The sequence below is a fragment of the Solanum dulcamara genome, chromosome 7 (genome assembly GCF_947179165.1).
Source record: "Solanum dulcamara chromosome 7, daSolDulc1.2, whole genome shotgun sequence".
In the NCBI taxonomy this organism is placed as follows: Eukaryota; Viridiplantae; Streptophyta; class Magnoliopsida; order Solanales; family Solanaceae; genus Solanum; species Solanum dulcamara.
The window spans coordinates 6,962,796-6,987,054 of record NC_077243.1 but is presented as its reverse complement, the minus strand read 5'-3'; the positions used below and the strand labels follow the sequence as shown (position 1 = coordinate 6,987,054).

General features: G+C 35.9%; 2 protein-coding genes and 1 long non-coding RNA gene across 4 annotated transcripts; 1 reads left to right on the top strand and 2 right to left on the bottom strand.

Moving 5' to 3' along the window:
* Positions 1-1,639: 1,639 nt before the first annotated feature.
* On the bottom strand, positions 1,640-2,923 carry LOC129895930 (uncharacterized). The gene is made up of 2 exons (XR_008767881.1): positions 2,499-2,923; positions 1,640-2,189 (listed from the first exon to the last, which is right to left on the bottom strand). It is a non-coding gene; the product is annotated as an uncharacterized LOC129895930 (long non-coding RNA).
* Positions 2,924-3,267: 344 nt separating this feature from the next.
* Positions 3,268-8,962, bottom strand: LOC129894290 (heparanase-like protein 1). 2 transcript variants are annotated; one of them, XM_055969906.1, is made up of 10 exons: positions 8,872-8,962; positions 7,462-7,720; positions 7,298-7,334; positions 7,012-7,195; positions 6,373-6,521; positions 6,031-6,264; positions 5,161-5,350; positions 4,953-5,078; positions 4,711-4,810; positions 3,268-3,818 (listed from the first exon to the last, which is right to left on the bottom strand). In XM_055969906.1, exons 2-10 carry the CDS (start codon positions 7,669-7,671, stop codon positions 3,426-3,428), a joined length of 1,623 nt encoding a protein of 540 aa, XP_055825881.1. In that variant the 5' UTR covers positions 7,672-7,720; positions 8,872-8,962; the 3' UTR covers positions 3,268-3,425. The 2 variants fall into 2 exon arrangements, with proteins under 2 accessions (XP_055825881.1, XP_055825880.1); XM_055969905.1 differs by having other exon boundaries at positions 8,669-8,956.
* Positions 8,963-14,596: 5,634 nt separating this feature from the next.
* On the top strand, positions 14,597-24,087 carry LOC129893774 (uncharacterized). Its single transcript, XM_055969160.1, has 8 exons — positions 14,597-14,956; positions 15,369-16,586; positions 18,247-19,932; positions 20,155-21,240; positions 21,600-21,704; positions 21,796-21,885; positions 23,161-23,271; positions 23,344-24,087. Exons 1-8 carry the CDS (start codon positions 14,897-14,899, stop codon positions 23,881-23,883), a joined length of 4,896 nt encoding a protein of 1,631 aa, XP_055825135.1. The 5' UTR covers positions 14,597-14,896; the 3' UTR covers positions 23,884-24,087.
* Positions 24,088-24,259: the final 172 nt, after the last annotated feature.

Below are 24,259 nucleotides of genomic sequence, written 5' to 3'. Positions count from 1 at the left end.
ATGGAAAATTATTCTTTCTTTGTTTTGATTTAAACTCATTGCTCATAACTTTTCGCTTTACCCCATTCTTATCAGTTGCAGAATTTGGTGGCCCAAAATTGACCACCAACTACTACTTTTTTTTTTTTTTTTTTTAGAAATTAGTCTTTCAGCACATCGTTTACACGTGTATGCCATATTATGTAGTGTATATTTTTATAATATAATATCAATATTACTTAAATAAAATTTGGGGTAACTAACCTATTTATCATAGAATAAAATGTAAGGTTTTTGTGAACGATTGCATCGTCATATAATGACATATTTTATTGAGGCTAAAATGATTGTATATTATCTAAACTTAGGAATATAAGTATGATGACATATTTTATTGAGGCTAAAATAATTGAATATTATCTAAACTTCCGTATATATTATCTAAACTTATGAATATGAACAGTAAAACGGATCAAAGAAATAGAAAAAATTATGCCTCATAAACTTTGAACTCAAATAAACATTCATCATCTCTAAATTTTAACTATTAACTAAAAACTCGTAAGAATAAATATAGAACCCATGAGTTGTATGCCTCAGTGCACCTTTATACAAATTGTGGATTGAATTAATCGAAAAGGCAAAAAAATATCGATATCCCCTTAAACTTGTGTATATTTTATTTATCCACTTAAACTATGTCATGTTTATATTGAACACTTAAACACATAATGAACTGTTTTCACTAAACACATTCAACTCAAATTTTGAAAGAAGATTTGTGTGTTCCCAAAATGCTCATATTGCTTAAATATGTAATTTTATTAAACTATACACATTGGTCTCAATAAGTCGTAAAATCTCATGCTTATTCCAAGAGAGATTGATATGCATAATTAAAGAGGTGACATATGTTTTGTAGTTAATTTAACTATCTAATAGATGTTTGAGAACACAGACAATAAAAATTCTAAAATTTGAATAAAAAATGTCTAATATATAGTAACCCTTTATCATGTGTTCAGATGTTCAATTGAAACATAACGAGTATCTAAATAAAATTTAATGACAAGACTAAGTGATGTATTAAGTCAATTTTAAAGCACCATATGACCCTTCAATTTTGTGGATACTTTTATTTTAGATCTTATAATTTAGATATAAAATGACATAGTACTATAAATTGTAATTCTCCCATGCTAATATAATGGGAAAAATATTTTTAAAATATTGATTTCATTAAAGTTCACAGTGGCAATAAATTTTAATAGAGTGAGTATCAAGGAACCAAGAGTGTATTGCACTTTGAGTGAGATAAATGAATGAAACAAAGAAAACAATTTCTGAGACAAGCTAAAGAAATTGAAGGATCATATTTGAACTAAGTAAAAGAAACATTTACAAAATGAGCATAAGGACAATCCATCTTTTTGATTGACCGTAAATGAGATTAAGGATTCTCCGTAAATCTGTCAACATTAAGCACTTAAATTTCTCGTCAAATTTCTTCGAATCAACAAGAATGTATTTAGTGTAATTCCATAAATGGGAAAGTGTACGCAAATCTTATCCTATATTGGGAAGTAGAGGGGCTTTTTCTTTTAAATCTTACCCTACCTATAGAAAACATGATCAAGTATTCTGAAAATACGAGCAAAAATTATAATAAAATAGTACGATAATTGAAGTACAAAAGACAATCGAGTGTAAACAAAAATCAAAGGACTAAAAACTACTGGAGAAATATCATGACTATCTGTATGGAAGGGCATAAGCAAGACAACATTCTACTATCTACTAACCTTCTACCCTAATTTGTGACCTCCACAAAAGTGTTGCGAGTCCCCTCCTACTGTCTGTACTCAAATCTAAACTCTATCATACATGATCGTAGATTAAGATGTTATTAGGTAAAGAAAGTCAGTCCTTTCATTCCTTCCTGAGAATAGATCCCCAATAGCTCGCAGATGAGGAATTCTGCAGGAGCTGCTACAATTGCTTCAGCGGGAGCTGCTAAGACCACAAGAAGCTGAAGAAGGGACAAACCTCATCAACGGAGTTTTCTGATGTGTTTTTGATTGCCCCAGTGTACACAACAGGTATTACTCTGGCCTTCAAATTTTCGTAAAGAAAATTTCATTTACGCTTGATCATTGCGGTCTACACTAAGCACAAGGCGATGAATCCCATCGTGTTAATGAACAAAAGCTCTGCCCGAAACACCAAAAAAATTGGGAGCTTAATATTAATTTGAATATCAAATATATTATAACATACAGATGTATGATTTTAGCTAATATTATTACTTTTTTCACTACATGGGGTTACCAATGAAAAAAATATTTTCAATTTATCAATTTGTAATATTGTGTTTATTTTAGTAATGACTCATGAGTGAAAATGTTTGTTAAGATGACTAAATTAGCATGATATATTTATAAGCATGGTAGAGAAAACAAATTAACAATATAACTTCAAAGTAATAAGAATATCAATCTTAAAACAATGTTTAACATTACCAAAAATAAAATAGAAGAGAAGGAATAAAAACCAGTTTCTTCAACGTTCCCTGAGAATTAACGGCTACTCTTTCTTTATAGAATACTTTGGTTCAATTCTATAATAAGTGTAGTCACTTCCTTTATAGAATTTTGTAAGTGTAGTCCATTCCATTAGGGACTACTTTTCAACAAACACGATGGCATTTGGCCAGCGAAACATCGGCGACAGGGAATTAATGCAGCACTTCGATATGTACCGTTTGTTTTCTTGTGAATTGTTTGTGCGTCAGTGATACCACAGATGGTGGGAATAATTTTTTATTTTAAGAACAAATGTGTGATTTGAAGTAATGGCTTTTTTGAAGCGTTGGCTTCTCTTCACGCGTAACCTTTTTTAAAAATGATTAAAAAATTGAATGTTTAGATTAATAAATAAAATGGTATTTTAGTAATTTAACTTTCTAATTTTGAAGTTTCCACTTTTAAAAGATAGTATAGATATACATAAATTGTCACCTAAACTCTTTTTTTTTTTTAATTGTCACCTAAAACTTGTTCTTTAACTTTACGTACAACCTATCACCTTATCTTTTTTGTTGTCATAACATAAAACCAAAGTTGTTTGAGAAGTGTCGGTGTAAGTATGCTTAAATGAAAATGGAAAACAAGATAATATTGTTGGATTTTTAATTGGTAGTTACATCATTCTGCTAATTTACCGTATTATAACCCACATTCACAAAGCTAAAAACATAAATTAAATAAATGAACTAAATTTAAAAAAGGATAAAAGAAATGTAACATAGGTAGATGAAGATGAGAGGAATAGTTGAACTGACATATTTGATTCTATAATGCGTTATTCCATGTAAAATTATAATCGACTATAAAGGGGCTGATCTTATTGTAGCCACATTATATTTTTATTGAAGCTCTCAATAATACCTATCTACAACTGGGAGAATTAAAATTGGGAAATACAATGAATTTGATGGACAATGGTTCAATAGATATTGGAGAATTTAGATTTTCAAGTATTGGAGACAAACTTGGAATGTCTCCTGTTTCTGTGAGTCGCAATAATCTCCCGTTGAGGAGCATTGTTCTGCTTTTAATGTTGCCAACTTCGGGAGTTAGATGGTACTCTTCTCGAGATAATGTAACATCTGATGATTTGGTTCCTACCCACGAAACACTTTCTTTAATACTGTGCGCGAGTGACTTCTTATTGTGATCCTTTTTCTCACCAACTTGCAAGCTGGTATCTGCACTAGATTGGATGTTGATTGCATATTGAATCTGATTGCTTAAATTTATCAGAAGTAAAGTCACACCTGCCTGCAAAAAGGCAACATCAGTGAGTTAATACGCGGTTATGGTCAATGGCAATAGTACGAGATGCAAATAATCAAGTAGAGATTTTGAAGACAGTAGCACATACACATAAATGAGAACAAAAGATGAGAGGAAAGTGGACTAAGCAACACCAAAACTGGGCCATTTGATATATACACAGGAGGGAATTGAGTATAATCCTTTATTTTGGATGATCCTTTTTTCAGAACAAAGCAAAATATAAGTAGCACAGTGCATAAGTTGAGTCATTTGGCTGCAATTCTGATATGCAAGAATATGAAGGTTGGTTTTCGAACTAAGGCAAATGGCAGAGTTGGTGTGCAAACACTCAACTGCCCCAGTGTTTACACCAAAACCAAATCATTTATCCTTGACAGTGAAAAGTTAAAAGTTGAAAAACACATTATTTAACCATGGCTAAGTGATAAGTGCATGTATGAAAAACACGTCTTACATTAGTTGGTTTAGTGTATACACCAGTTGCAGATAAGTTCATACCGAGACAGTGTTCCCTCAGGAGAAGAAAAATCAACTAAGGCTTATTGCAGAGCCTACAAATGGAGGAGTGCAACATAATTCATCTAGTTATAACTTCCCCTGTAGGGTTCACAAACCTAAATAGCTTATGGTCCTTATGTGTCAGAACTTTGATTCCAAAACAATATCAGAGAAACACTTGAGTAATTGCATCTTTGTTAGTCTAACTAAGAGCATATCTGATGTCTGAGCCTCCACAATATATGTTACATTGACATGATAGCTTATGCAACAGAAGGAAAACAAATAAAGAAGTTTAAAGCACTTGTTATCAAGACAATTTTCCAACGTAGTAATGCATCTAATGTTACATAAGTGAATCAGGATATACACATACTCTATCTTTTGTACAATGGGCATAACAGCGCAAATGTGGTGCTCCGCTGTTGACAACATCAAGAACTTCTTTTCCCATCAGTCTATTCCAAAGAAGTGCGCTGTATCAAATTGAAAACAGAAGGATCAAAACTTTTTTCTCAGATTCTCACGGACTTCAATACATAAATATGAAAATTAACAGCCTGCTCCTTCTAATGAAAGAGTGAAGCCAAACTTGAATAAAGTAGTCAAGCACCTCACCTATAATAATCAGGATTTGGAACAAACGTATTGGTATGAAGTAGCCCATAATTTCCACCTATAAGCGTCTGTCTGCAGTATACTTTAGTATGGTGCTTGGCTGCCATCCCAAGCTGATCTAAGTACCTATATCCATATTAAAGGTCTTTGGAATTGTTTCACTTGACTGCTAGCTAATACTATAAATAAATTAAGCAAGAAATTTTACCAAAAGCTATCTACAAAGGTGTTAGACACATTAGGACCTCCACTGTTGTAGGCTCCACCAGATTCTCCAACCCAAGCTGAAGCCCAAGGACCATTTCTTTGAATGGTTTGAGTAAGACTGCGGAATGTGCCTGCTATTCTACTCAGGTATTCAGGATTTAAAATTTTATCCACTAGCTTGCTATCGGACCCTGAAACAGAACACTTCTGGTTTAATTAACATAAATAAATTTACCAGCACCAGAATCTAGATAATAGAAAGAAACTACATAAGAATAAACCAGAATAACTCTCTAGAGTCTTTCAAACAACTAAGCAAATAATCACATGAAGAAATAGATTGAAGCGGTCAATTTTTCAAGGATGTAAATGGAGTACTAAGATTACACTAGTTAAAAGTTTCAAAAACAACAACAAGAACAACAACAAACCATGATGGTATGAGATTTTTTAAGGAAAAAAGCTGTTTTTTTATCAAGTAAATGTTAATGGTTTTTAAAGTCTACATTTTCATCTTTAGTTCTTCCATGTGCAACGCACATGTACAAACTTCTTTTTCCATAGGAATATATTCAGTTTCTTTTATTAGATAACGTGATTAGTTAAATTGACCAGCAAAAAGAATTTGTATGCAGCTTTCTATTATCTCAAATGATCTTACCAACAAAATAATTCAAATAACAGCAAAAGGGAGACCATGTGTGATAAACAAAAACATTTAAGATTTCATCAATGGTTTTTATGAGTTTAAAGTAGTCCTTTCTTAATTAAATTGAAGCTTACTTTTTACAATACAAACTAGACTTTCTAAGTCGAGGAGGCTTTTAATATAACTCCAATCTTAAAGGGAAAAAGGTTCGCACTAGCTCACCCGGGCCAAGATTATAAATATGATGTGTCAAGACATTGACAGTGCCAGGCCCTGAAACCTGAAGGAGCTTGCTGAACCACCCAGGGTCATAGAATCCTCCTGGTGCTAATAGTAGAGGACGTTCACGGAAATTCTTATATACTTGGTTTAAGAGACTGTGCAGCTGGATAACATCATTTCCATACTGTACAGCATTAACACTTGCACCAATCCCGCTACCACTCAATTCATTTCCTACAAAACGAGAAAAGCATGATTAAGGAAAGGAACCTCTCTGGCTCTGGTAAAGGAAAGAGATTTACATAAAGTTGCAAGAAGAAAGAAATATGACAGAAATTATACCAAATTCCCATGAGTGTATATGGTAGCCCTTGGCAACAGTGTATTTTATGAAATCAAGGGCATTGCTGGAATCCCAATTTCCTCCCCACACATGCCTATTTGTCGGTCGTCTCCCATACAGTGCATTCAAGCCAAAAGTCACAAGTGCTCTACAGCAAATGCAGTGAAACTAGAATGAACTTCAAGGGGGGAACTTTAGAATCATGGAAAGTTTTCGACAGTCGTAGAGTTATTTTTACTTTACTTTTTTGGTATAGGTAATAGTCCTCAGTGTAAAAAGAAATATAGATTTCAAGTACAATATTCCACATTAGGTTTCTCGAAGTTGTGGATGCAAATTTATGATTCAGAAGTAGTGACATAATAGAGTCATGGATTGGATGTGGAATGTCATCAATTTTGACCTTCAAAGAGTCATTCAAAAAGATGAAAGTGGGAAAATTTGGGCACTAACCAAACTTGGAGGCGAATGTTTCCTCAATAGCTTCTGTAGATTGAAAGTAGTAAATGGAAAGAAAAGAAAAGAAGAGAAGAACAAACAAAGAATTGAGCCGGAACGTGCAGCCTAGGAGAAGATCAGATTATTAGCCAGGACATGGTTACATGCATTAGGAGAAGGACAAAATTTGTCAATCTTACCCTGTCTTCTTAAAAAGGTTGTTTAGCTCATCCCATCTCTGCATATGCAAGCATCCCTTAGAGAATCCAAACAACCCATCCTTTTGCTTAGTGAATGGACCGCAAGGAGATTTCAAGTTGCCTACGCCATATATTACTTGGTCTTGTAAAGAACCTCCAAGCCGTAATCTCAAACCCTTGAAAGCTGTTATCACCAATAAATTTAAATCAGAAAAGAGTACAACACGTAATAACATAAACAAATTGGAATCAAGTTAAAAATTATGGCATAATGGTACGTGCAAACCTCGTATAGCATTTTCCAGATATGGATGAGATAAATCCTGACAAATCAAAACACAGTTATGAACACTGACCACTTATTCCTTAACCAGAAATTCGATAAGATATTTATATTATTAGATATTAGAGAACAACATATTCCTTCAATAACAAGCTAGTAGGACTTGCCAGATTTATAATAGATGCGGAATCCCAAGGACATTGCTTGTAGTTACACTTCTCTTTAGGCCACCAATCAATGGTAGCACAAATGTAATTAGCATCTGTCCAGGCAATTTTCACAGATGCATCAATCGTAAGTACTATTTCTTTAACTGTTTTTGCAGATAATGCAGGGCATAGTGCCAAAAAGATTAACAACAAGGTTCTGAAGTCCATTAGAAGATTAACCTCCACGAATTCACTCCTGTTTGAACCTAGTCATATACTGCCAAGAGGAAGCAACCAAATAAATGTTAAGAGACTTTTAAAGGGTAAGTTATTCTTTCTAACAAGAATACAAATATAGTAACATTCATTGTAAGTTATTCTTTCTAACAAGCATACAAATATAGTAACATTCATTGGACAACATCATACAAAAGGTTAACAACTCTATTCTTAAGTAGATTAACAAAATGATTTATTTTTGCCAATCCAAAACTTCATGGTGTTTTCAGGAAGCTTAGATAAAAAAGTAAAAACTCAATTATATATACCAGTACCCTTCTGGAATATCATAAATTGAATTTCTCATCTCTTGGATGTATATAAAATAAACCAAGTACTGTGTTTTGACAACTAAATGTAGCTTTAAGAAAGTACAACAACAACAACACACACAGGTTAAAGTGTATGCAAACCCTTGTTACAGACCTTACCACAAGTAGATTTAAGAAAATATGAATGGGAAATGAGGAAGCAAACCAAATTGTTGTTTCGTGCTAATCAAAAAGAAAGAACCTTGAACACTCTGAGTCAGTCAAATGTAGCCAGATCAAGAAACTTATTTATAAAGGACAACAGTCATAAAGAATTAAAGATAGAGAAGAAAATTCCAAATATGTAAATTAATTTAAACACCACATATATAAATCGAGAATCAATTAAAAGACTTTTAACTTTTTGTTATTAGTTTTCAGAAATCTTTTTCTTCACGTCTAAGACAAATACTCCACCAGCAGTATAAGTCAAGTCACTCTATTATCATCCACATTAACACACAATACACAAATTAACTAAATACACTCAGCTAACAAGATCCAAACACTAACCAAAAACAAGAAACTCTTCAAAAATATCACTCCAAAAGTATATCATTATTAAAGATTCAACACGAGTGAGGCATCAATTTTTAAAAAGTATGAGCAACATAGCTAAATGAACGAAATTTCACCTCACAACCCCCAGATGAGAACGTCGAACACTAATAATACAACATAATGACACTAATCTAAGCACAAATTCCGAGAGAAAAACAGGGTAAATCAGCGTAAATGTGAAGAATAGTGAGTGAAATGAAATGGGTTGGCTTCAGATTTTTGAGGAATCAGATAAAAATTGCAGCTTTTTTTGTGATAAGTGTCAGAATCAACTTACAGCCATCATTCATTCATTCAGTTTTGGTAGATATGTACAGAAACAGTGGCTCGTGTAAAGTGCAGACAAATAATGGGAGAAAAATAGAAAAGATAATTAAATACCCCATATAATGAGGTGGATAGACCTTTGTCCAATTATTTTGTGTTGGATTCCAAGTTGTCTTCAGCTTAAAGTCATGCCTTTACACCCTATAAGCTAGCTAAATGTTTCGCCCACATATTTCAAATTTCATTAAAACGTACATCAATTATTAGTTATTTCCTTTTTTTAACTTAACTTAGAAATATCACCATCATTCAGTTAAAAAATAAATATATATATTTAATAATAGTTCAGATACTACTTGCGCATAACTAATTCAAATTGGTTTTTACAAGAAATTATATTACGTACTATTTTTATGTTTTTATTCACTTTCATCTAATACTAATAATATAACCAATCATGATTTCTTGCACTACTGAAAGAAAGTCCTTCTACAAACTTATACACCACGCTATATAATATTTCGGACGTGGTGAGTTGAATAAAAAACTTTTTTTTTAATTGAGAATTTCAGATTTAAATCTGGAGAATGAAAAAGTCACCAATAATAAGAAGTTGTTTCCTCTTTATAGCCCTAATAGGCAGTCAGTCCTTATTTAAAAGGTGTTAGACAAGTACAAAAAAAAAAAGTTGTATGTATTATATAATATATGTTAGAATTTTTTTTATTTTTTCATATGTTTATTTTCTTATATTTTGAATATTTTTTAATGAAATTTTTTACTCCAACACTTAATGCTATACAAATTTAGTCGGATAGGAAATTTTGGGTACTGGATGGTTACTTAAAAGTGATTGTAGTCTGTTAATATTCTAGTTGTGTAAAGATTGTGATAAACATTTGTAGTGTAAAGAAGTCAATATACTGATCAATAGACAAACATCCAATGGATTTTGGTAAAACCAGGTGCAAACAAAACCATTAGCTTATAGTCAATTATTGATTGGTATTTAAATAGGAAGAAAGGAAGAAATACTAAAATGTCACAGACACGGAAGGATAGTGTGTATATAGCCTCACCAAGATTGTTTAATTTTCAATAGATCATAGACTCAAATAAAGCATATTCAAATCACTAGAATAAAAAAAAGATTAATGAAGAAACCATATACAAAACAATAAAGAAAAAAATAGTAACAACAACAAATAGTACAATAAACGAAACAAAGATAACAAATAAGTAAAAAAAACTCAATAAAAAAGAAATAATAATAATAATAATAATAATGAGAACTCGACAATGTCGATTATCTACTAGTACCTAATTCTCGACCTCAATATATCCTCCTATCTAAGATTATGTCCTCACTAACTTCAGAATATAGTATATATAAAATAGAAAAATATACCTTGCAGAATATTACTGTTGATCACTGATGAGGCAGCACACAGTGAAAAATCATATGGAAAAGTGAATAAATAGGCTTTTAAAGGTGTTTGAAAATATATACAATGAGTGTAATTAAAGTAGGAAATTTCAAGCATTAATTAAATACTCTGATTATAATTAATTTTGATCACAAAAAAATTATTTGCTTCTGTATCTGCATAACCACCGACATGGCTAATTTTTGTTGTTAGAGCTAAAATCAAAATTTCACATGAAATATGCGAATTGAGCCTAAGATTTGATCTCTAAAAATAAAATTCCAATTGAATTAAAGCATATCTATTACAACTATTTATTTATAAAGGTCAAGTTAAAATTAAAATTTATGAATTTGAAATTCTAATTCTAAATTATAATATGTTCTAAATTTATGCTCCGTCTAGTTCATATTAAGTAAATTGTTGAGACTTTTTCACAGATCAAAATAAGTGAATTATTCAACGTATAAAAAATTGTTGAATTTTTTTTCCATATTTACACATCATTTAATGAAGTTATAAACTATTTTACATTTTTTCGTTGACTAATTTAAAAATAATCAAAAAAACAATAGTAGAAAGCAACCTTTAATTTATATACTTAAATAATTTTCTTAATGAATGTTCAATCCAAGAATTTATTTGGAAAAGGTTCAAAAATATCCTTAAACTATGCGAAATAAACAAAAATATCCTACATTTATAGTTTGGTCCAAAAATATCTTTGTCGTCAATACTTTATACCAGAAATGCCCTTGTTGTTGATAATATGGTCCAAAAACGCCCCTTACAAAATGAGTCAAAAATGCCCTTTTTTCGAATAAATATTTTTTTTAAAAAAATAATCTTATTTCTTATAAAAAAATATTAATTTTAAAAAACTTTATTCTTATTTTTTTTCTAAACCATTTTAAATAATAAAATTGTAGGAAATAATTTCTTCCTTCTTAACCTCATTTTATCAGTAAGTACATAAATACACGTTTTTCTTTTAGCATACCTAACTTACCACCTTCCCCAGAAGTTTGTAATTCAAAAGGGTCCCACTTAGGAAATAGAGGGGGAACAAGTGTGATTGCTTTGTTTCGATTAGTTTAAAGTTCAATAATTTTTACTCTCTCTGGCAATTTGAGTAACTCAATTTTATTTTTACGCTTAATTTGATTTATTTTATATTTAGCGCGCTCTCTCTATATTTTTATTTAAAACTATTTATAAAATAATAATATATAAATTGACACGGAGAAAATAGAGGATTCAAAAGATTTGGTTAAAGAAAGTAGAATGCACCGACTATTTCTTGATTTGCTTGCAAATTTTTATATAGACACACAAACTATGATTTATTTCATTGAACACATGACAAAATATTTATTATATATTTTTAACTCAAAATTTCGGAATTTTTTTTGTATATACTCTCAAACGCTTATTTCGTAGACACGTTAACTATATAAATATATCATATTATATGCATTAGTGTTATGACCCGTCACTTGATCATGAAGAAGGGAAAAGAACCTAGAGTCTTGGAGAGGTTAATGGAAGACTCTAGAAACTTATAGAGACTTGTACAGAAGTCTCGAAAGACTTGTAGAGAAGTCTCGAAAGACTTGGAATTCTCTAGAGTGTAGAAAATTCTAGAATAGGAACTTCTTTGTAAATATGGAAGGACTTGTATAGCAATTTTTATTTACACTTGAGCCCCTTAGGATTGGTATAAATAGAGGGGGCATTCATTTGTAGAAAACCATCCAGAAAATCAAGCATTCTTCCAAGTAATACAAAACTTTCTTCATAAAAGCTCTCTTGTCTTTCTTATAATCTAGCGTTCCCTTAGCGATCTAGTCTTAAAGGCTTACTTGAGTTTGTAAGATCGTGAAAGATTCGTGAGTAAGTTTTCAAGTGCCGCACGGAGGTCTTAGTTAAAGTCTAAGTCCGTGACAACGTGGTATCAGAGCAAGGTTCTACTAAGGGATATGGCAAGTGAGAGAGCAACGTCAAGCAAGATGTTGGAAGGAAGCACCGCAAGGGAAAGAAAAACTCTAAGAGAAATGAGGAGGTGCCGCTTGATCCTACACCAAGCGAGGCCCTAACATCCTACTCACCCTCGGCCACTGAGGTGAGTGACGATGAGTGAGGCGAGGAGCTCGTAGATGTCACGCCCGACATAAAGTGGATCGCAAGGGTGGATGGTGCCCGGTAGGCCGTAGAGATATTGGTCTAGCGCTTGAACAAGTTCGATAGCAAGTTCAAGTCTCTAGAGGAATTCACCCTTGAGGAAAATGACAACATCCGGAAAGAGTTGGATGTGCGCAAGGCGGCCGAGTACGAGATGAAAGAGGTGATCACTTTCTTGGAGTGTCAGCTCATGGACGCGCTAAGCACGATAGAGACCATGAAGGCTGAGATGGCATCACTCAAGGAAACGTAAAAGCAAGGAGATGCGTAACGTCCAGCGCGGACAGGGAGGCCAAGATTGAGGCTCCCAAGCCACCTATGTTCAAAGGTGCTCGTGATGCACAAGAGGTGGAGAACTTCTTTTGGCACTTGGAGAATTACTTCAAGTGTAACAAAGTGAAGAACGATGAGACAAGGATCAACACAGTCGTGCTATACCTTTTGGAGATGGCCATGTTATGGTGGAAGCGCAAGGAGTCTGAGATCGGGAAGGGTGTATGCACCATCAACACCTAAGAGCAATTCCGGGATGAGTTTAAGAAGGCCTTCTTCCCCAACAACGTCATCTATAAGGCCAAACGCAAGTTCCGGGAATTGAAGCAAACAAGTAGCATACGGGCCTAGGTGAAGGAGTTCACTACCCTTACGCTTCAAATCTCCAACCTCACCGATGAAGACATGCTCTTCCACTTCATGGATGGGCTGCAAAGCTGGGCCAAGACAGAGTTGGAGCGTCGCCAAGTCAGCACCATCGATGAGGCCATTAGCCAAGCCGAAGCCCTGACGGAATTTAGGCATGATAGGCATGACAAGAACAAAGACAAGGAAACAAACTGTATTCATGCCAAAGGTGGGGGAGATCATAATAAGGGCAAGGAGCAACACCCTCCTACCAAGAATCATGATGCCAACAAGTCCGATGGTAGGAGGTTCGGACGACAGGGCTATGCCGAGAGGAAGGAGCAGACCACGAAGAGCAGCGGCTGCTATATATGTAGAGGTCCTCACGTCTATGCTAGGTGTCCGGAGATGAAGAACCTTGGTGCCATACTACAGGAACAAAAGGACAAGGAAGTGGACCAAGGGTAAAGTTCGGACACGACCCAGCTAGGCATGATCGAGCTATGCCGAGCCATCACGAAGCAAGCTGAGAAGGTGGGAGATTACTCCGCACAATATATTGACATATCCATCAACGGATGGCTAGCTCGTGCTATGATGGACTCTAGACCGAAGCCAACATCATGACCAAGACAGCGACAACTAGGTTAGGGATAAGTTATGGGCCAAGCAACACCCGCCTGAAGACGATTAATGCCCCACTGACTCCTGTGTGTAGAGTCGCTCATGGAGTGGACATCACGTTGGGCAAGTGGCAAAGTAAGACCAGCTTCACTGTCACCCCATAGATAACTTTGATATAATACTTGGGCAAGAATTCTTCCAACGGTACCACACGATGATCGATCCCTATCTCCAACAACTATTATTGATGGAGTAAGAGGGACCCTGCATGGTACCTCTAGTCAAGATGCCGAAGAAGGAAGGACAAGCCCACCTGTCAGTCATGCAGCTTGTAAAAGGCCTAAAGAAGGGGTAGCCGACGTTCGTAGCCACCATTGCGATCTTAGATGAAGACAATGGTGCTAAAGAGGCATTGCCACCTTACATAGAGAAGGTGCTTGAAGAGAACAAGGACGTGATGCCCGAAGAGTTGTTGAGATATCTATATCCAAGGCGCGAGGTAGACCACAGGGTCGAGCTGGATCCAGGAGCAAGGCCGCCCGCATACCCGTCATACCGCATGGCTCTACCCAAGTTAGAGAAGTTAAGGACGCAGTTGAAGGAGCTCCTTAAGGCCGGTCATTTGATAACACATTAAAAATATCTAGCAAAAACACTTTATTATGTATTTAAATGCTCAATCACAACAAATATGACAACTTCGCCTATTTATCAGAAGCAATTATTATCTATTAAAATCTTGACCAAACAAACTAATAGTTACATGTTTTAAGCGGTTTTTAATGTACTTGAAAAGAGAGAGAAAAAAGAAGGAAGAGGACATAAATGTCAATATGGACAAATTTGGAGGATATATTAGTGAAAAGAAAAAAAGGTCATGAAGACACCATCTTCTTCCTCACAGAAACAATGCTTCCAACTAAAAAATTGGTTTCACACATTCTTTTATGCAGTTAGGTTCTTTAATGGAGGTCCTCACTACACACCCTCAAAAAAACCCTAAAAACAGAAAAAAATAAAAAGGAACAAAAATAGCCCTTAAAAGTTTAGCTCTTTGAAGTTTTCTTTGGAAAAATTCCTTCTCCCTGATTGTTTCTTTACATCAAAACTCATCCTTGATTACTCAAATTTTCAGCCACATTTATTGAAGGAGGTAATTTTTGGGTTCAGATTCTGTTGTTGATGGAGAGCAATGAAGGAGGGGATGATCAAGAAGGTTCTGAATGGATGCAAGTGAAAAAGGTGTGAACTTTTTCGCGCATACATTTCTCAATTGAATCATTTTAGTTTTTGTCTTTAAGCTGAAAGATGATTAAGAAAAATGGGGTTTACTAATTATAGCAGAAATCATCAAGAACCATGTTTAAGTTGTGTTATGGGCCTAAATCAAGAAAGTACAGCCTGATAATCTGGTGTTTTAGGTATTCTTTTGGATTAAAGTCTTGAATTAACGTAGATGGATTAGCTACATTTTAGTTATTTGATAAAGAGATGGTCATTTTCAATATGTTTCTGAAATTGGATTAGTGGGTTGCGTTAGAATTGGGTATATTAGTGGACCATTTAGTGAATAAACTGGTGAATTAGCCAAGCTAGTTTCATATTCTTGGATCATTGTCTATTTTGTTAATCAATGTGTGAACTTGTTGTGCAGAAGCACAGAAACAGTTCAAAGTTTTCGCTGCATGGTTGGGTTGGAGGATCATCTCAAGGAATTGCTTCGGGCCATCCAGACAGTCAGCTTTCATTGACTGTAAAGAAGGAGGATTTTAAATCGGCTGTTCTGCATTCAACAGGAAGTCGCCCTTGTATTATACATGATGGCGAAACGTCCGTTCCGAAGGAAGATGCAGTGATTGTCCATGATAAATGTGTAGTCAGTGATGGTAGTACTTCTGTTAGTTTAGGTTTTTCAACAGATTCTAATCAAGGAATCTGTCAGGAACATCCTCGAAGAATTAACCATGAGATCCTATCAAAAATCAAGTGGGGTGACTTGGATGATAGAGCTCTACCATCTCATTTTGGAAGTACTGTCCAAGGAGAAATTAAGTTTGGTGACATTCAAAATCATGATCTGCTTAGTAGAAGAACTGATCAAACAAATGATTCTTTTGCACACACTTCTACAACTGATCGAGAGCAAAATAGATTGGTTGCAACCACTGAGGATGAAAACCATCAAATTCTCGGCTCTCATACTTTGTCTCCAAATATGAAGGAATTATCTTCAGAAGATGTTAATGCTACTGCTGCTTATACCCAGCTTGAAAAAGGTGACACTTGCACGAGTCCTGGCAAAAAGGTTAAATGTGCTGCCAGAGAAGGGCCTAGTGGGGTAGGTATGCCCAATGTCGAATGTGACAAAGCTTGCATGGAAATCCCTGAAGTGCCTAGTCTTGAACAGAATATAAAAACAGTGGTAGTTTCCCAGGATCCAGAGTCACTATCACCTACTAAGGGAGGATCAGGAAACGTTGGGCAGTCCTTTCTGGCGTCTTCTAATGAAGATTTTAGGAACAAACGAGTTAATTCAATCATTGAGGATTTATCAAAAACTAATTCGAGCAGTATTGATGCTGAAGACAGTGGTGAAAGTAAAGAAAGGTTCAGGCAACGCCTCTGGTGCTTTCTCTTTGAGAATCTTAATCGGGCAGTAGATGAACTCTACCTACTCTGTGAACTGGAATGTGACCTGGAGCAAACAAAAGAATCTATTCTTGTTCTTGATGAAGCTACATCTGATTTTAAAGAATTGAGCTCAAGAGTGGAGGAATTTGAGAGACTGAAAAAATCCAGTTCTCATGCGACTGATGGAACACCTTTTACCATGAAGTCTAACCATCGCAGACCACATGCTCTCTCATGGGAGGTCAGTACTCTATCTAGTCTCATCTTTCAATGTTTCATATTGATACCCTAAAACAATATCACATAAACAAAGCAATCTCTGCCATTTGCAAGTTAAAAAACTGTAGTATGAATTACATGCAAGCATATCTAAAATATCTGCAGACCAGTCATTATTATTCCAACTCCCCAGGCATAATGTATACCTATTGATGCTAAATGAATGGTTTTGCAATTGCTTTACCTTGTTTTGGGTACTGCAGCACACACAGTTTGGGGCTGGGAAGTCCTTCAATTCTTTAAATGGAGGAATTACTTCTGAAATTTCCTTATAATTTACTTTTTACTTATTATATGATATTGGATGAACAATCATGAAATGGACACCCTCTTCGGGACCTTATTAGAGGAAAAATGATTTTGATTACACATTTCCTTTATTTGTTGTGGGGAAGTGGGGCAATTCTTTCATGATTGTTGTTCTTGCTGAAGCGGTATCTGGAGTTCCTTGGCTCAGTAATGACCAACTTTTATTTACCATGAGGGACAACATGAAATTACAGATGGAGTATTGCCAACATAAGTACGGCTTGATGACTTTGGAGGTTCTCACACAGAGGACAAGATTCTCTTCTCCCCATGTTAAAACCTGAGATACAGAATTCTACTCAAAAGAAATTAGATAGAAACACTCTAGTGAAATACCATACGTCATCAAAAAAGAAATTAGCTAGAAAATGAGCGCAGTGATGGATGCCAATATTAGGAACTCAACTCTCAGTACTAACAGAAAACTGTTGGATTATAATGTACTTGCAAAGAGTTAGTTTAAGAGGAGTAAACAGAGAACTTGAGGGGGAAAATAAAAATGTTGACATCAATTAATGAATATACACTGGTTTTGATATCTGGGAAAGAAAATACCCGAAAAGTGCATCAAAGAAGATGCACTGCCTGAATGTGGAGGAGTTTCTAGCTTTTCTAAGAAGGCTGAAATCAGCTAAAAGAAAAGAACCTGTAATTTTGGCATTAGACGTCAGCCTTCTATTTAGCATATAAAATTGAAAAAGTCCTTCGCCTCTATCCTGAAGTTCTGTTCTGCTGATCAGTAATTGGTGAAGCAGAACACAGACTAAACTTGACTTGCTTGGGATTGTGTGTGGTGTTTTCATGTTGGGAAACTACAGGAATACCTGCTGATGGAGCGCAGTTGTTTCTGGATGTTTACTGTTTTCTGCTTCCCTTCTGTAGTGTTGCGTAGGAAATGCCTTTTACGTCATTAATAATCAGTACAAAGATCTGTGGGAAAAGGACACATAGGGAAATATGAGGTATTTTTGGGAAATGAAAGCTATGGAATGAAAAGCTAAAACAGGAGACTTTACACCAAACCCAAGAACTTCTCATTCTAAATGAAGCGAGAAACCTCTTGTGACCATTTCTCGAATTTCCTGTATTCTAAATAAGCAATCTTTTTCTTTTGTTTGTGGCAAGGCTTTCAAAGCAATATGGTAAGTAGCTTCATCTGTGGCCTGGATAATTGCAGCATTTTTTAGGAGTATCAATGCATTACAGCATCTTTTAGAAGTATCAATGCATATCATACACACAAAGACACGTGGATAAATTTATTATCTACTCCGTTTTCAATTTCACAAAATCTATCATTCTTCTGAATGCAGGTGCGCCGGATGACAACTTCACCGCACAGGGCAGAAATACTGGCTTCATCTCTGGAGGCTTTTCGAAAAATTCAACATGAAAGAGCTAGTTTGTCAGCTACAGGTGTGGAGAAAATGGGCCCTAATTGTTATGATCATCATTGTGGAAGTACTAGTGTTTTGGAGACCTTTAATGAGAAAGGTGCCAAAAAAAGCTGTTCAAATGAATCATTAGAGAGGAGTAGGAAGCAGAGTAATGCGTTAAATCCTTCTCATGGAAATTTGAGTAGAGAGAAGAGGCATGTTGACTCGGGAAGGTCTGCTTCTCATGCATCTAGATTAGCTTCTAAGGAGGGGGTTTCCACATCTGTCAATGGAAAGAACAAGAGAGATAATGAGAAAAATCTAAAGCCTATAGATCACTTGAAAAGACATTATGACAGAGACAAGGAAAAGCGAAATGGAAGCTCCTGGAGATCAATGGATGCTTGGAAGGAGAAGAGGAACTGGGAAGATGTACTCTCCACACCACACCGAGTTTCATCTCGCTTCTCATATTCACCTGGCTTAAGTAGAAGAAGTGCAGAGCGTGCACGCACTTTGCACGACAAACTCATGTCTCCTGAGAAAAAGAAGAAGTCAGCTATTGACTTAAAAAAAGAAGCGGAAGAGAAACATGCACGTGCAATGAGAATTAGAACTGAACTTGAGACAGAGAGAGTTCAAAAACTTCAGCGAACATCTGAAAAGCTAAACCGTGTAAGTGAATGGCAAACCGTGCGTAGTATGAAATTGCGAGAAGTGATGTACGCTAGGCACCAGCGTAGTGAATCCCGCCATGAAGCTCACCTAGCTGAAGTAGTAAGAAGGGCGGGTGATGAAAGCATAAAAGTAAATGAAGTTCGATTCATTACTTCACTCAATGAAGAGAACAAAAAGCTCATCTTGCGCCAGAAACTCCATGATTCTGAGTTGAGGAGGGCTGAGAAACTTCAAGTGCTGAAAACTAAACAAAAAGAAGATATGGCAAGGGAAGAAGCTGTCTTGGAACGCAAGAAACTAATTGAAGCAGAAAAGTTGCAGCGCCTTGCAGAGACACAAAGGAAAAAGGAAGAGGCACAAGTAAGAAGGGAAGAGGAGCGTAAAGCATCAAGTGCCGCACGCGAAGCGAAGACGATGGAACAGATGCGGAGAAAGGAGGTTCGAGCCAAAGCCCAACAGGAGGAAGCTGAACTCCTGGCCCAGAAGTTAGCTGAAAGACTCAGAGAAAGTGAACAGCGTCGTAAAATTTATCTGGAGCAAATACGGGAAAGAGCTTCAATGGATTTCAGAGATCAGTCTTCACCATTATTTCGTCGTTCTGTGGCTAAGGAGGGTCAAGGTAGAGCTACACCGATCAATAACTGTGAGGATAATAACGAAAGCAATGGCTTTGCTCCTGAAGGCTCGATGCTTGCTACTGGCCACATCACTACTCAGCATTCGTTAAAACGAAGGATCAAAAAAATCCGCCAACGACTTATGGCATTGAAGTATGATTGTCCTGAACCTTCAATCAGTACAGAAAATGCAGGTTTTGTATATCGAACTGCAGTGGCAACTGCAAGGGCGAAAATTGCGAAGTGGCTTCAAGAACTTCAAAGACTTCGCCAAGCAAGAAAAGAAGGGGCTGCGAGCTTTGGACTAATAACAGCTGAAATAATTAAGGTGATATATTACACTTGTGAAGTTTGTTTCACTTGCATTCCTGTTCACAATGACAAATCTAGTGGCATTAAGATAAATAGTTACTTTATTCCACTGTGAAGAACTGCAACATAAACAGCATTTTGACTAGAATAAGTTCTTGAAACTATTGTGGCTTTAATAGTTCAATTTTGGTTCATGAATATTTGTTACTAACTGCTTCTGGCACTCTGTTGCAACTAGTTTTTGGAGGGAAGGGATGCTGAGCTGCAGGCTTCTCGTCAAGCTGGTCTGGTTGATTTTATTGCTTCTGCACTTCCCGCATCTCACACATCAAAACCAGAAAGCTGCCAGGTTACAGTCTGCCTTTTAAGGCTTCTGAAAGTTGTACTTTCCGTGGCTGCGAACAAGTCTTATTTTCTTGCTCAAAATCTACTGCCCCCCATCATCCCCATGTTGGCGGCAGCTCTTGAAACCTACATCAAAATTGCAGCCTCATCAAATGGCTCTGCTTCTGCCAACCTGGTCACATGTAAGGCATCAACTGAAAGGTTGGAGTTAATGTCTGAAGTTCTGGATGGTTTCCTTTGGACAGCAGCAGCAATTATTGGTCATACAAGTACGGATGAACGTGCCCTTCAACTGCAAGATGGTTTAATAGAGCTTGTTATTGCATATCAAGTTATTCACAGGTTACGGGATCTTTTTGCACTTTATGATAGACCACCTGTAGAAGGTTCTCCTTTCCCTTCATCAATTCTTCTTGGTGTAAATCTGTTGGCGGTTCTTACATTCAGATTCAGAAATGCGTCTTCATTAACATGTAAAAACTTTCCTAGTGTATCAACTCATATAAATGAAAAGAATGACATTGAACTTGCTGAAGCTGGGGACTTGAAGTCTTCTTCTCCTTTGTGTAATTCCCGAAATGATGGTAAATTGGTATTTCCTGAAGTAAATGGAGGTGTAGCCTTGTGTTTGCCGGATGTACCGGAGGATAGCCCTCTGGATGAATTCCCTAAAATAAAAGAACATCAGGGTGCAGTTGTAAATGATCTGAGCTCTGACAAAGTTGACTCAGTTGCTGCTAGGATGGAAACTGCAAATGTACTGCAGGAATCTACAAGCAACATGACGTACAATAATCTTCAGACAGACGAGAAGCAATCTCAAGATAATAATAAAGGTCATATTGGTGGAAATGAGTCAGTGATGAAGCCGGCTGTGAAGTTTCTTCTTTCTGCTATATCTGAGACTGGCTTAGTTTGTCTTCCATCCATGTTGACAGCTGTATTATTACAGGCTAATAATAGATGTTCTGAACAGCAGGTAAAACTGTGGATCCCATTAAATTTGTTTGTAAAATCTAGCTTTTAGGTTTTCTGCAGGATTCAGATTTTGTGCAAATTCAAAAGTTCATGAGTCTTACTGGGCCTTGTCTATAATTAGGATGTCGTCAATGCGATATTTGTTTGCTACTTTTGTTCTTATTTATTAATTCTCTTTCATAAGCGTGTAATATCGATTCATTCTAGTACCAGGAAGTAATTGTTTGAAACTCTTCATATGTTAACAATAAAGTTGGCTGCTTCTAGCTTTATAAAAAGTAAGCTGAAACCTAACCTTGGGTTTACTTGTGATCTGCTTAGTTCTGTGTCTACTTTATATCTGATTGTCTTGCTTTGCAGGCCTCCTATGTCCTTCCATCTAATTTTGAAGAAGTCGCAACTGGTGTATTGAAGGTGTTGAACAATTTAGCATTAATTGACATATCTTTTATCCAGAAGATGCTAGTAAGTTAATTTGCAACTATTTGTATCAACTTTCTCTTCTTAAAGTTTAAGATGCTAAGAAGAACTCTTTATTCTCTTTGCTGGACCGCAGGCCCGACCAGATCTGAAAATGGAATTTTTTCACTTGATGAGTTTTCTTCTCTCTTATTGCACAAGCAAGTGGGGCACAGCAACTGACCAGGTGACACTCTGGTGCTTTTGCTTTCATGTTTGGCCTTCAGATTGAACAGCTCATATGATTCAATGAACATAGAAAAATGCCGTTTAAGTGTTTATGCTAATCTTGGAAAGCCACTGTCATTTGGTTGGAGGGAAGAAAGTACAATCATAAGATCCTCACAAGTTCCCATATTTTAAGCTGAAATATTGTCCTTTATTCTCCTGATAATGGTGGTGTCCGGGCCAGCTTGGGTGCACCTCAACTAATTCCACGGGATACCTGTCACCTCTCGCCGATAATAGGTACCAGGTAACTCTGTCTACCAAGGTAAAACAGATGGAAGAAATCACCTAGTGGTTTGTCTCTAATGGAAATTTGAACCAGAGACTTCATGGTGTTCAACCCACTTCATTGACCACTAGGTCACACCCTTGGGTGCCAAAAAAAAGAAAGGAAAATTGTCCATTTTCATTTAGAAAGAGATCCTAAACTCACATTTTCCTATTCTTTAAGCTGATGCACTATAGGAAAAATTGTCAGTATATTGCTCCATGGTTGTTGGGCATTTCTCAGGAACACCAACTTTTCTTATATAGATTATATTTCTCTGGTAACAAAGTATAGTTTAATATAAGAAAATCTTGGTGTTCCTAAAAACATATTGCAACCGTTGAGTAAAGACAAGACAGGTTTTACTCTATGAAGGCCTGAATTGATCAGCACTATTAACGAACTTCTCGGTTATATCATCAAATATGTTTTCTAAAAGTTGTGCGGGTTGAATTGGATGGATCTTATTTTGTTTGGAACCTTCTGTAACTTTTCTGACCTGACTGAAGTCTGAATGATAAAAACAGCAAGTCTGCAATCAAACAGCCCGCCCTCTGAATTTCTCTGATTAAGATGATCTTGAGATCTTATGGACAATAGCTTGGAAAGACATTTACACTTGCATAAAATATAAAAGATTTTAGGCATACAGGGTCTACAGCAAAAATGAATCTTGGTGATTGGCTGTCTCACTATCGTAGCACTGGTTCTGATGTTTAGATATTTTAGTCTTGTTTGACTTTTTTATTTTTTGGATTCCAGGAATAGAATGAGAATGTTCCTCGGAAACAAGCATATTATTAAAGAGTAATTGCATTTTCCTATTAGAGAGCAGCATTAGCTGTTAATGATTTTTGTATAATTGTTGGGTTCATTGTTTTCACATGGTTTCTGGTTTCTTTCCTTGTTGACAGAGTACAGGACTAATTTATTTAGTCTTTTTCATTTGGGTGTTTTCTGTTTCAGATCGGTTTGCTGCTGCTAGAATCATTGCCGCTTCTTGGTTATTTTTCATTGTTCCATCCTGAAAACCAAGCTGTTCTTCGATGGGGAAAGAGCCCTACTATTCTTCACAAGGTGTGTATATCTTTCGTTCTACTTAGACTTCACCTGAAAAATAGAAATTTAACTGTGGATTGTGTGAAACAGGTATGCGACCTTCCTTTCATGTTCTTTAGTGATCCTGAGTTAATGCCAGTCTTGGCGGGTACCATGGTTGCTGCCTGCTTTGGATGTGAGCAGAACAAGGATGTCATTCAGCAAGAACTAAGCACCGATATGCTCCTTGCTTTGCTGAAAGCTTGTAGAAGTAGTCTTCCCTCTGCTAATTCTTTTACCGTACCTAATAATCCATCACTAGATGAGGCTGGTGCATCTGCTCAGCTGGGTTCTGATACTAAAAACCTTCAAGTTGATCTCCCACTTAAGTCAAACCGCAACAGTCAACGCAATCCCCGATTCCTTTCCCAGAGAGGCAGTACATTGCCGAGTACTAGAACTGCCAGGAACCGAAGCTTAAGAGAGAACAAAGTGGTAAAGCCTTGTGAAGGCAAGAGTCTGAAGAGCAACTCACCTGTGCCAGAGAGCACTGCCGCATGGATGTTGCACTCTAGACTATCTACTGACGTACTTGATAAAGCAGAAGAGTTTTTTGCTGCAATCACTTGCAATGAGAATGGAGAATTATGAATTTACTTACTGTATAGCTTTAAGGTGTATCCATTTTTTTTAGTGCTTAATGCCAAATAAGCATGGTATATGACACTGTAATCTTCTTTACCGTGAGATACTACAGGTTATTCATTCGGAACTGCTAAAAAAGAACTAAAAATTGAGGATGTAGATTCCTTTAAGCACTAATAAGACTACTGCAGCAGCTGTTGCTTGATTTTAGTGATATCTTAACTGCACTACTTAACTTTAAAGCCAGTCGCTATTTTTTCCTTAGAAAGCTTTATTTACAATCAGAACTTCCTATCTATGATATAAACAAAGGAGTTACTCCCTCTATCCCATTTTATATGTAGTTTTACTTGCGTGGAGTTTCAGAAAGAAAGACTTACAT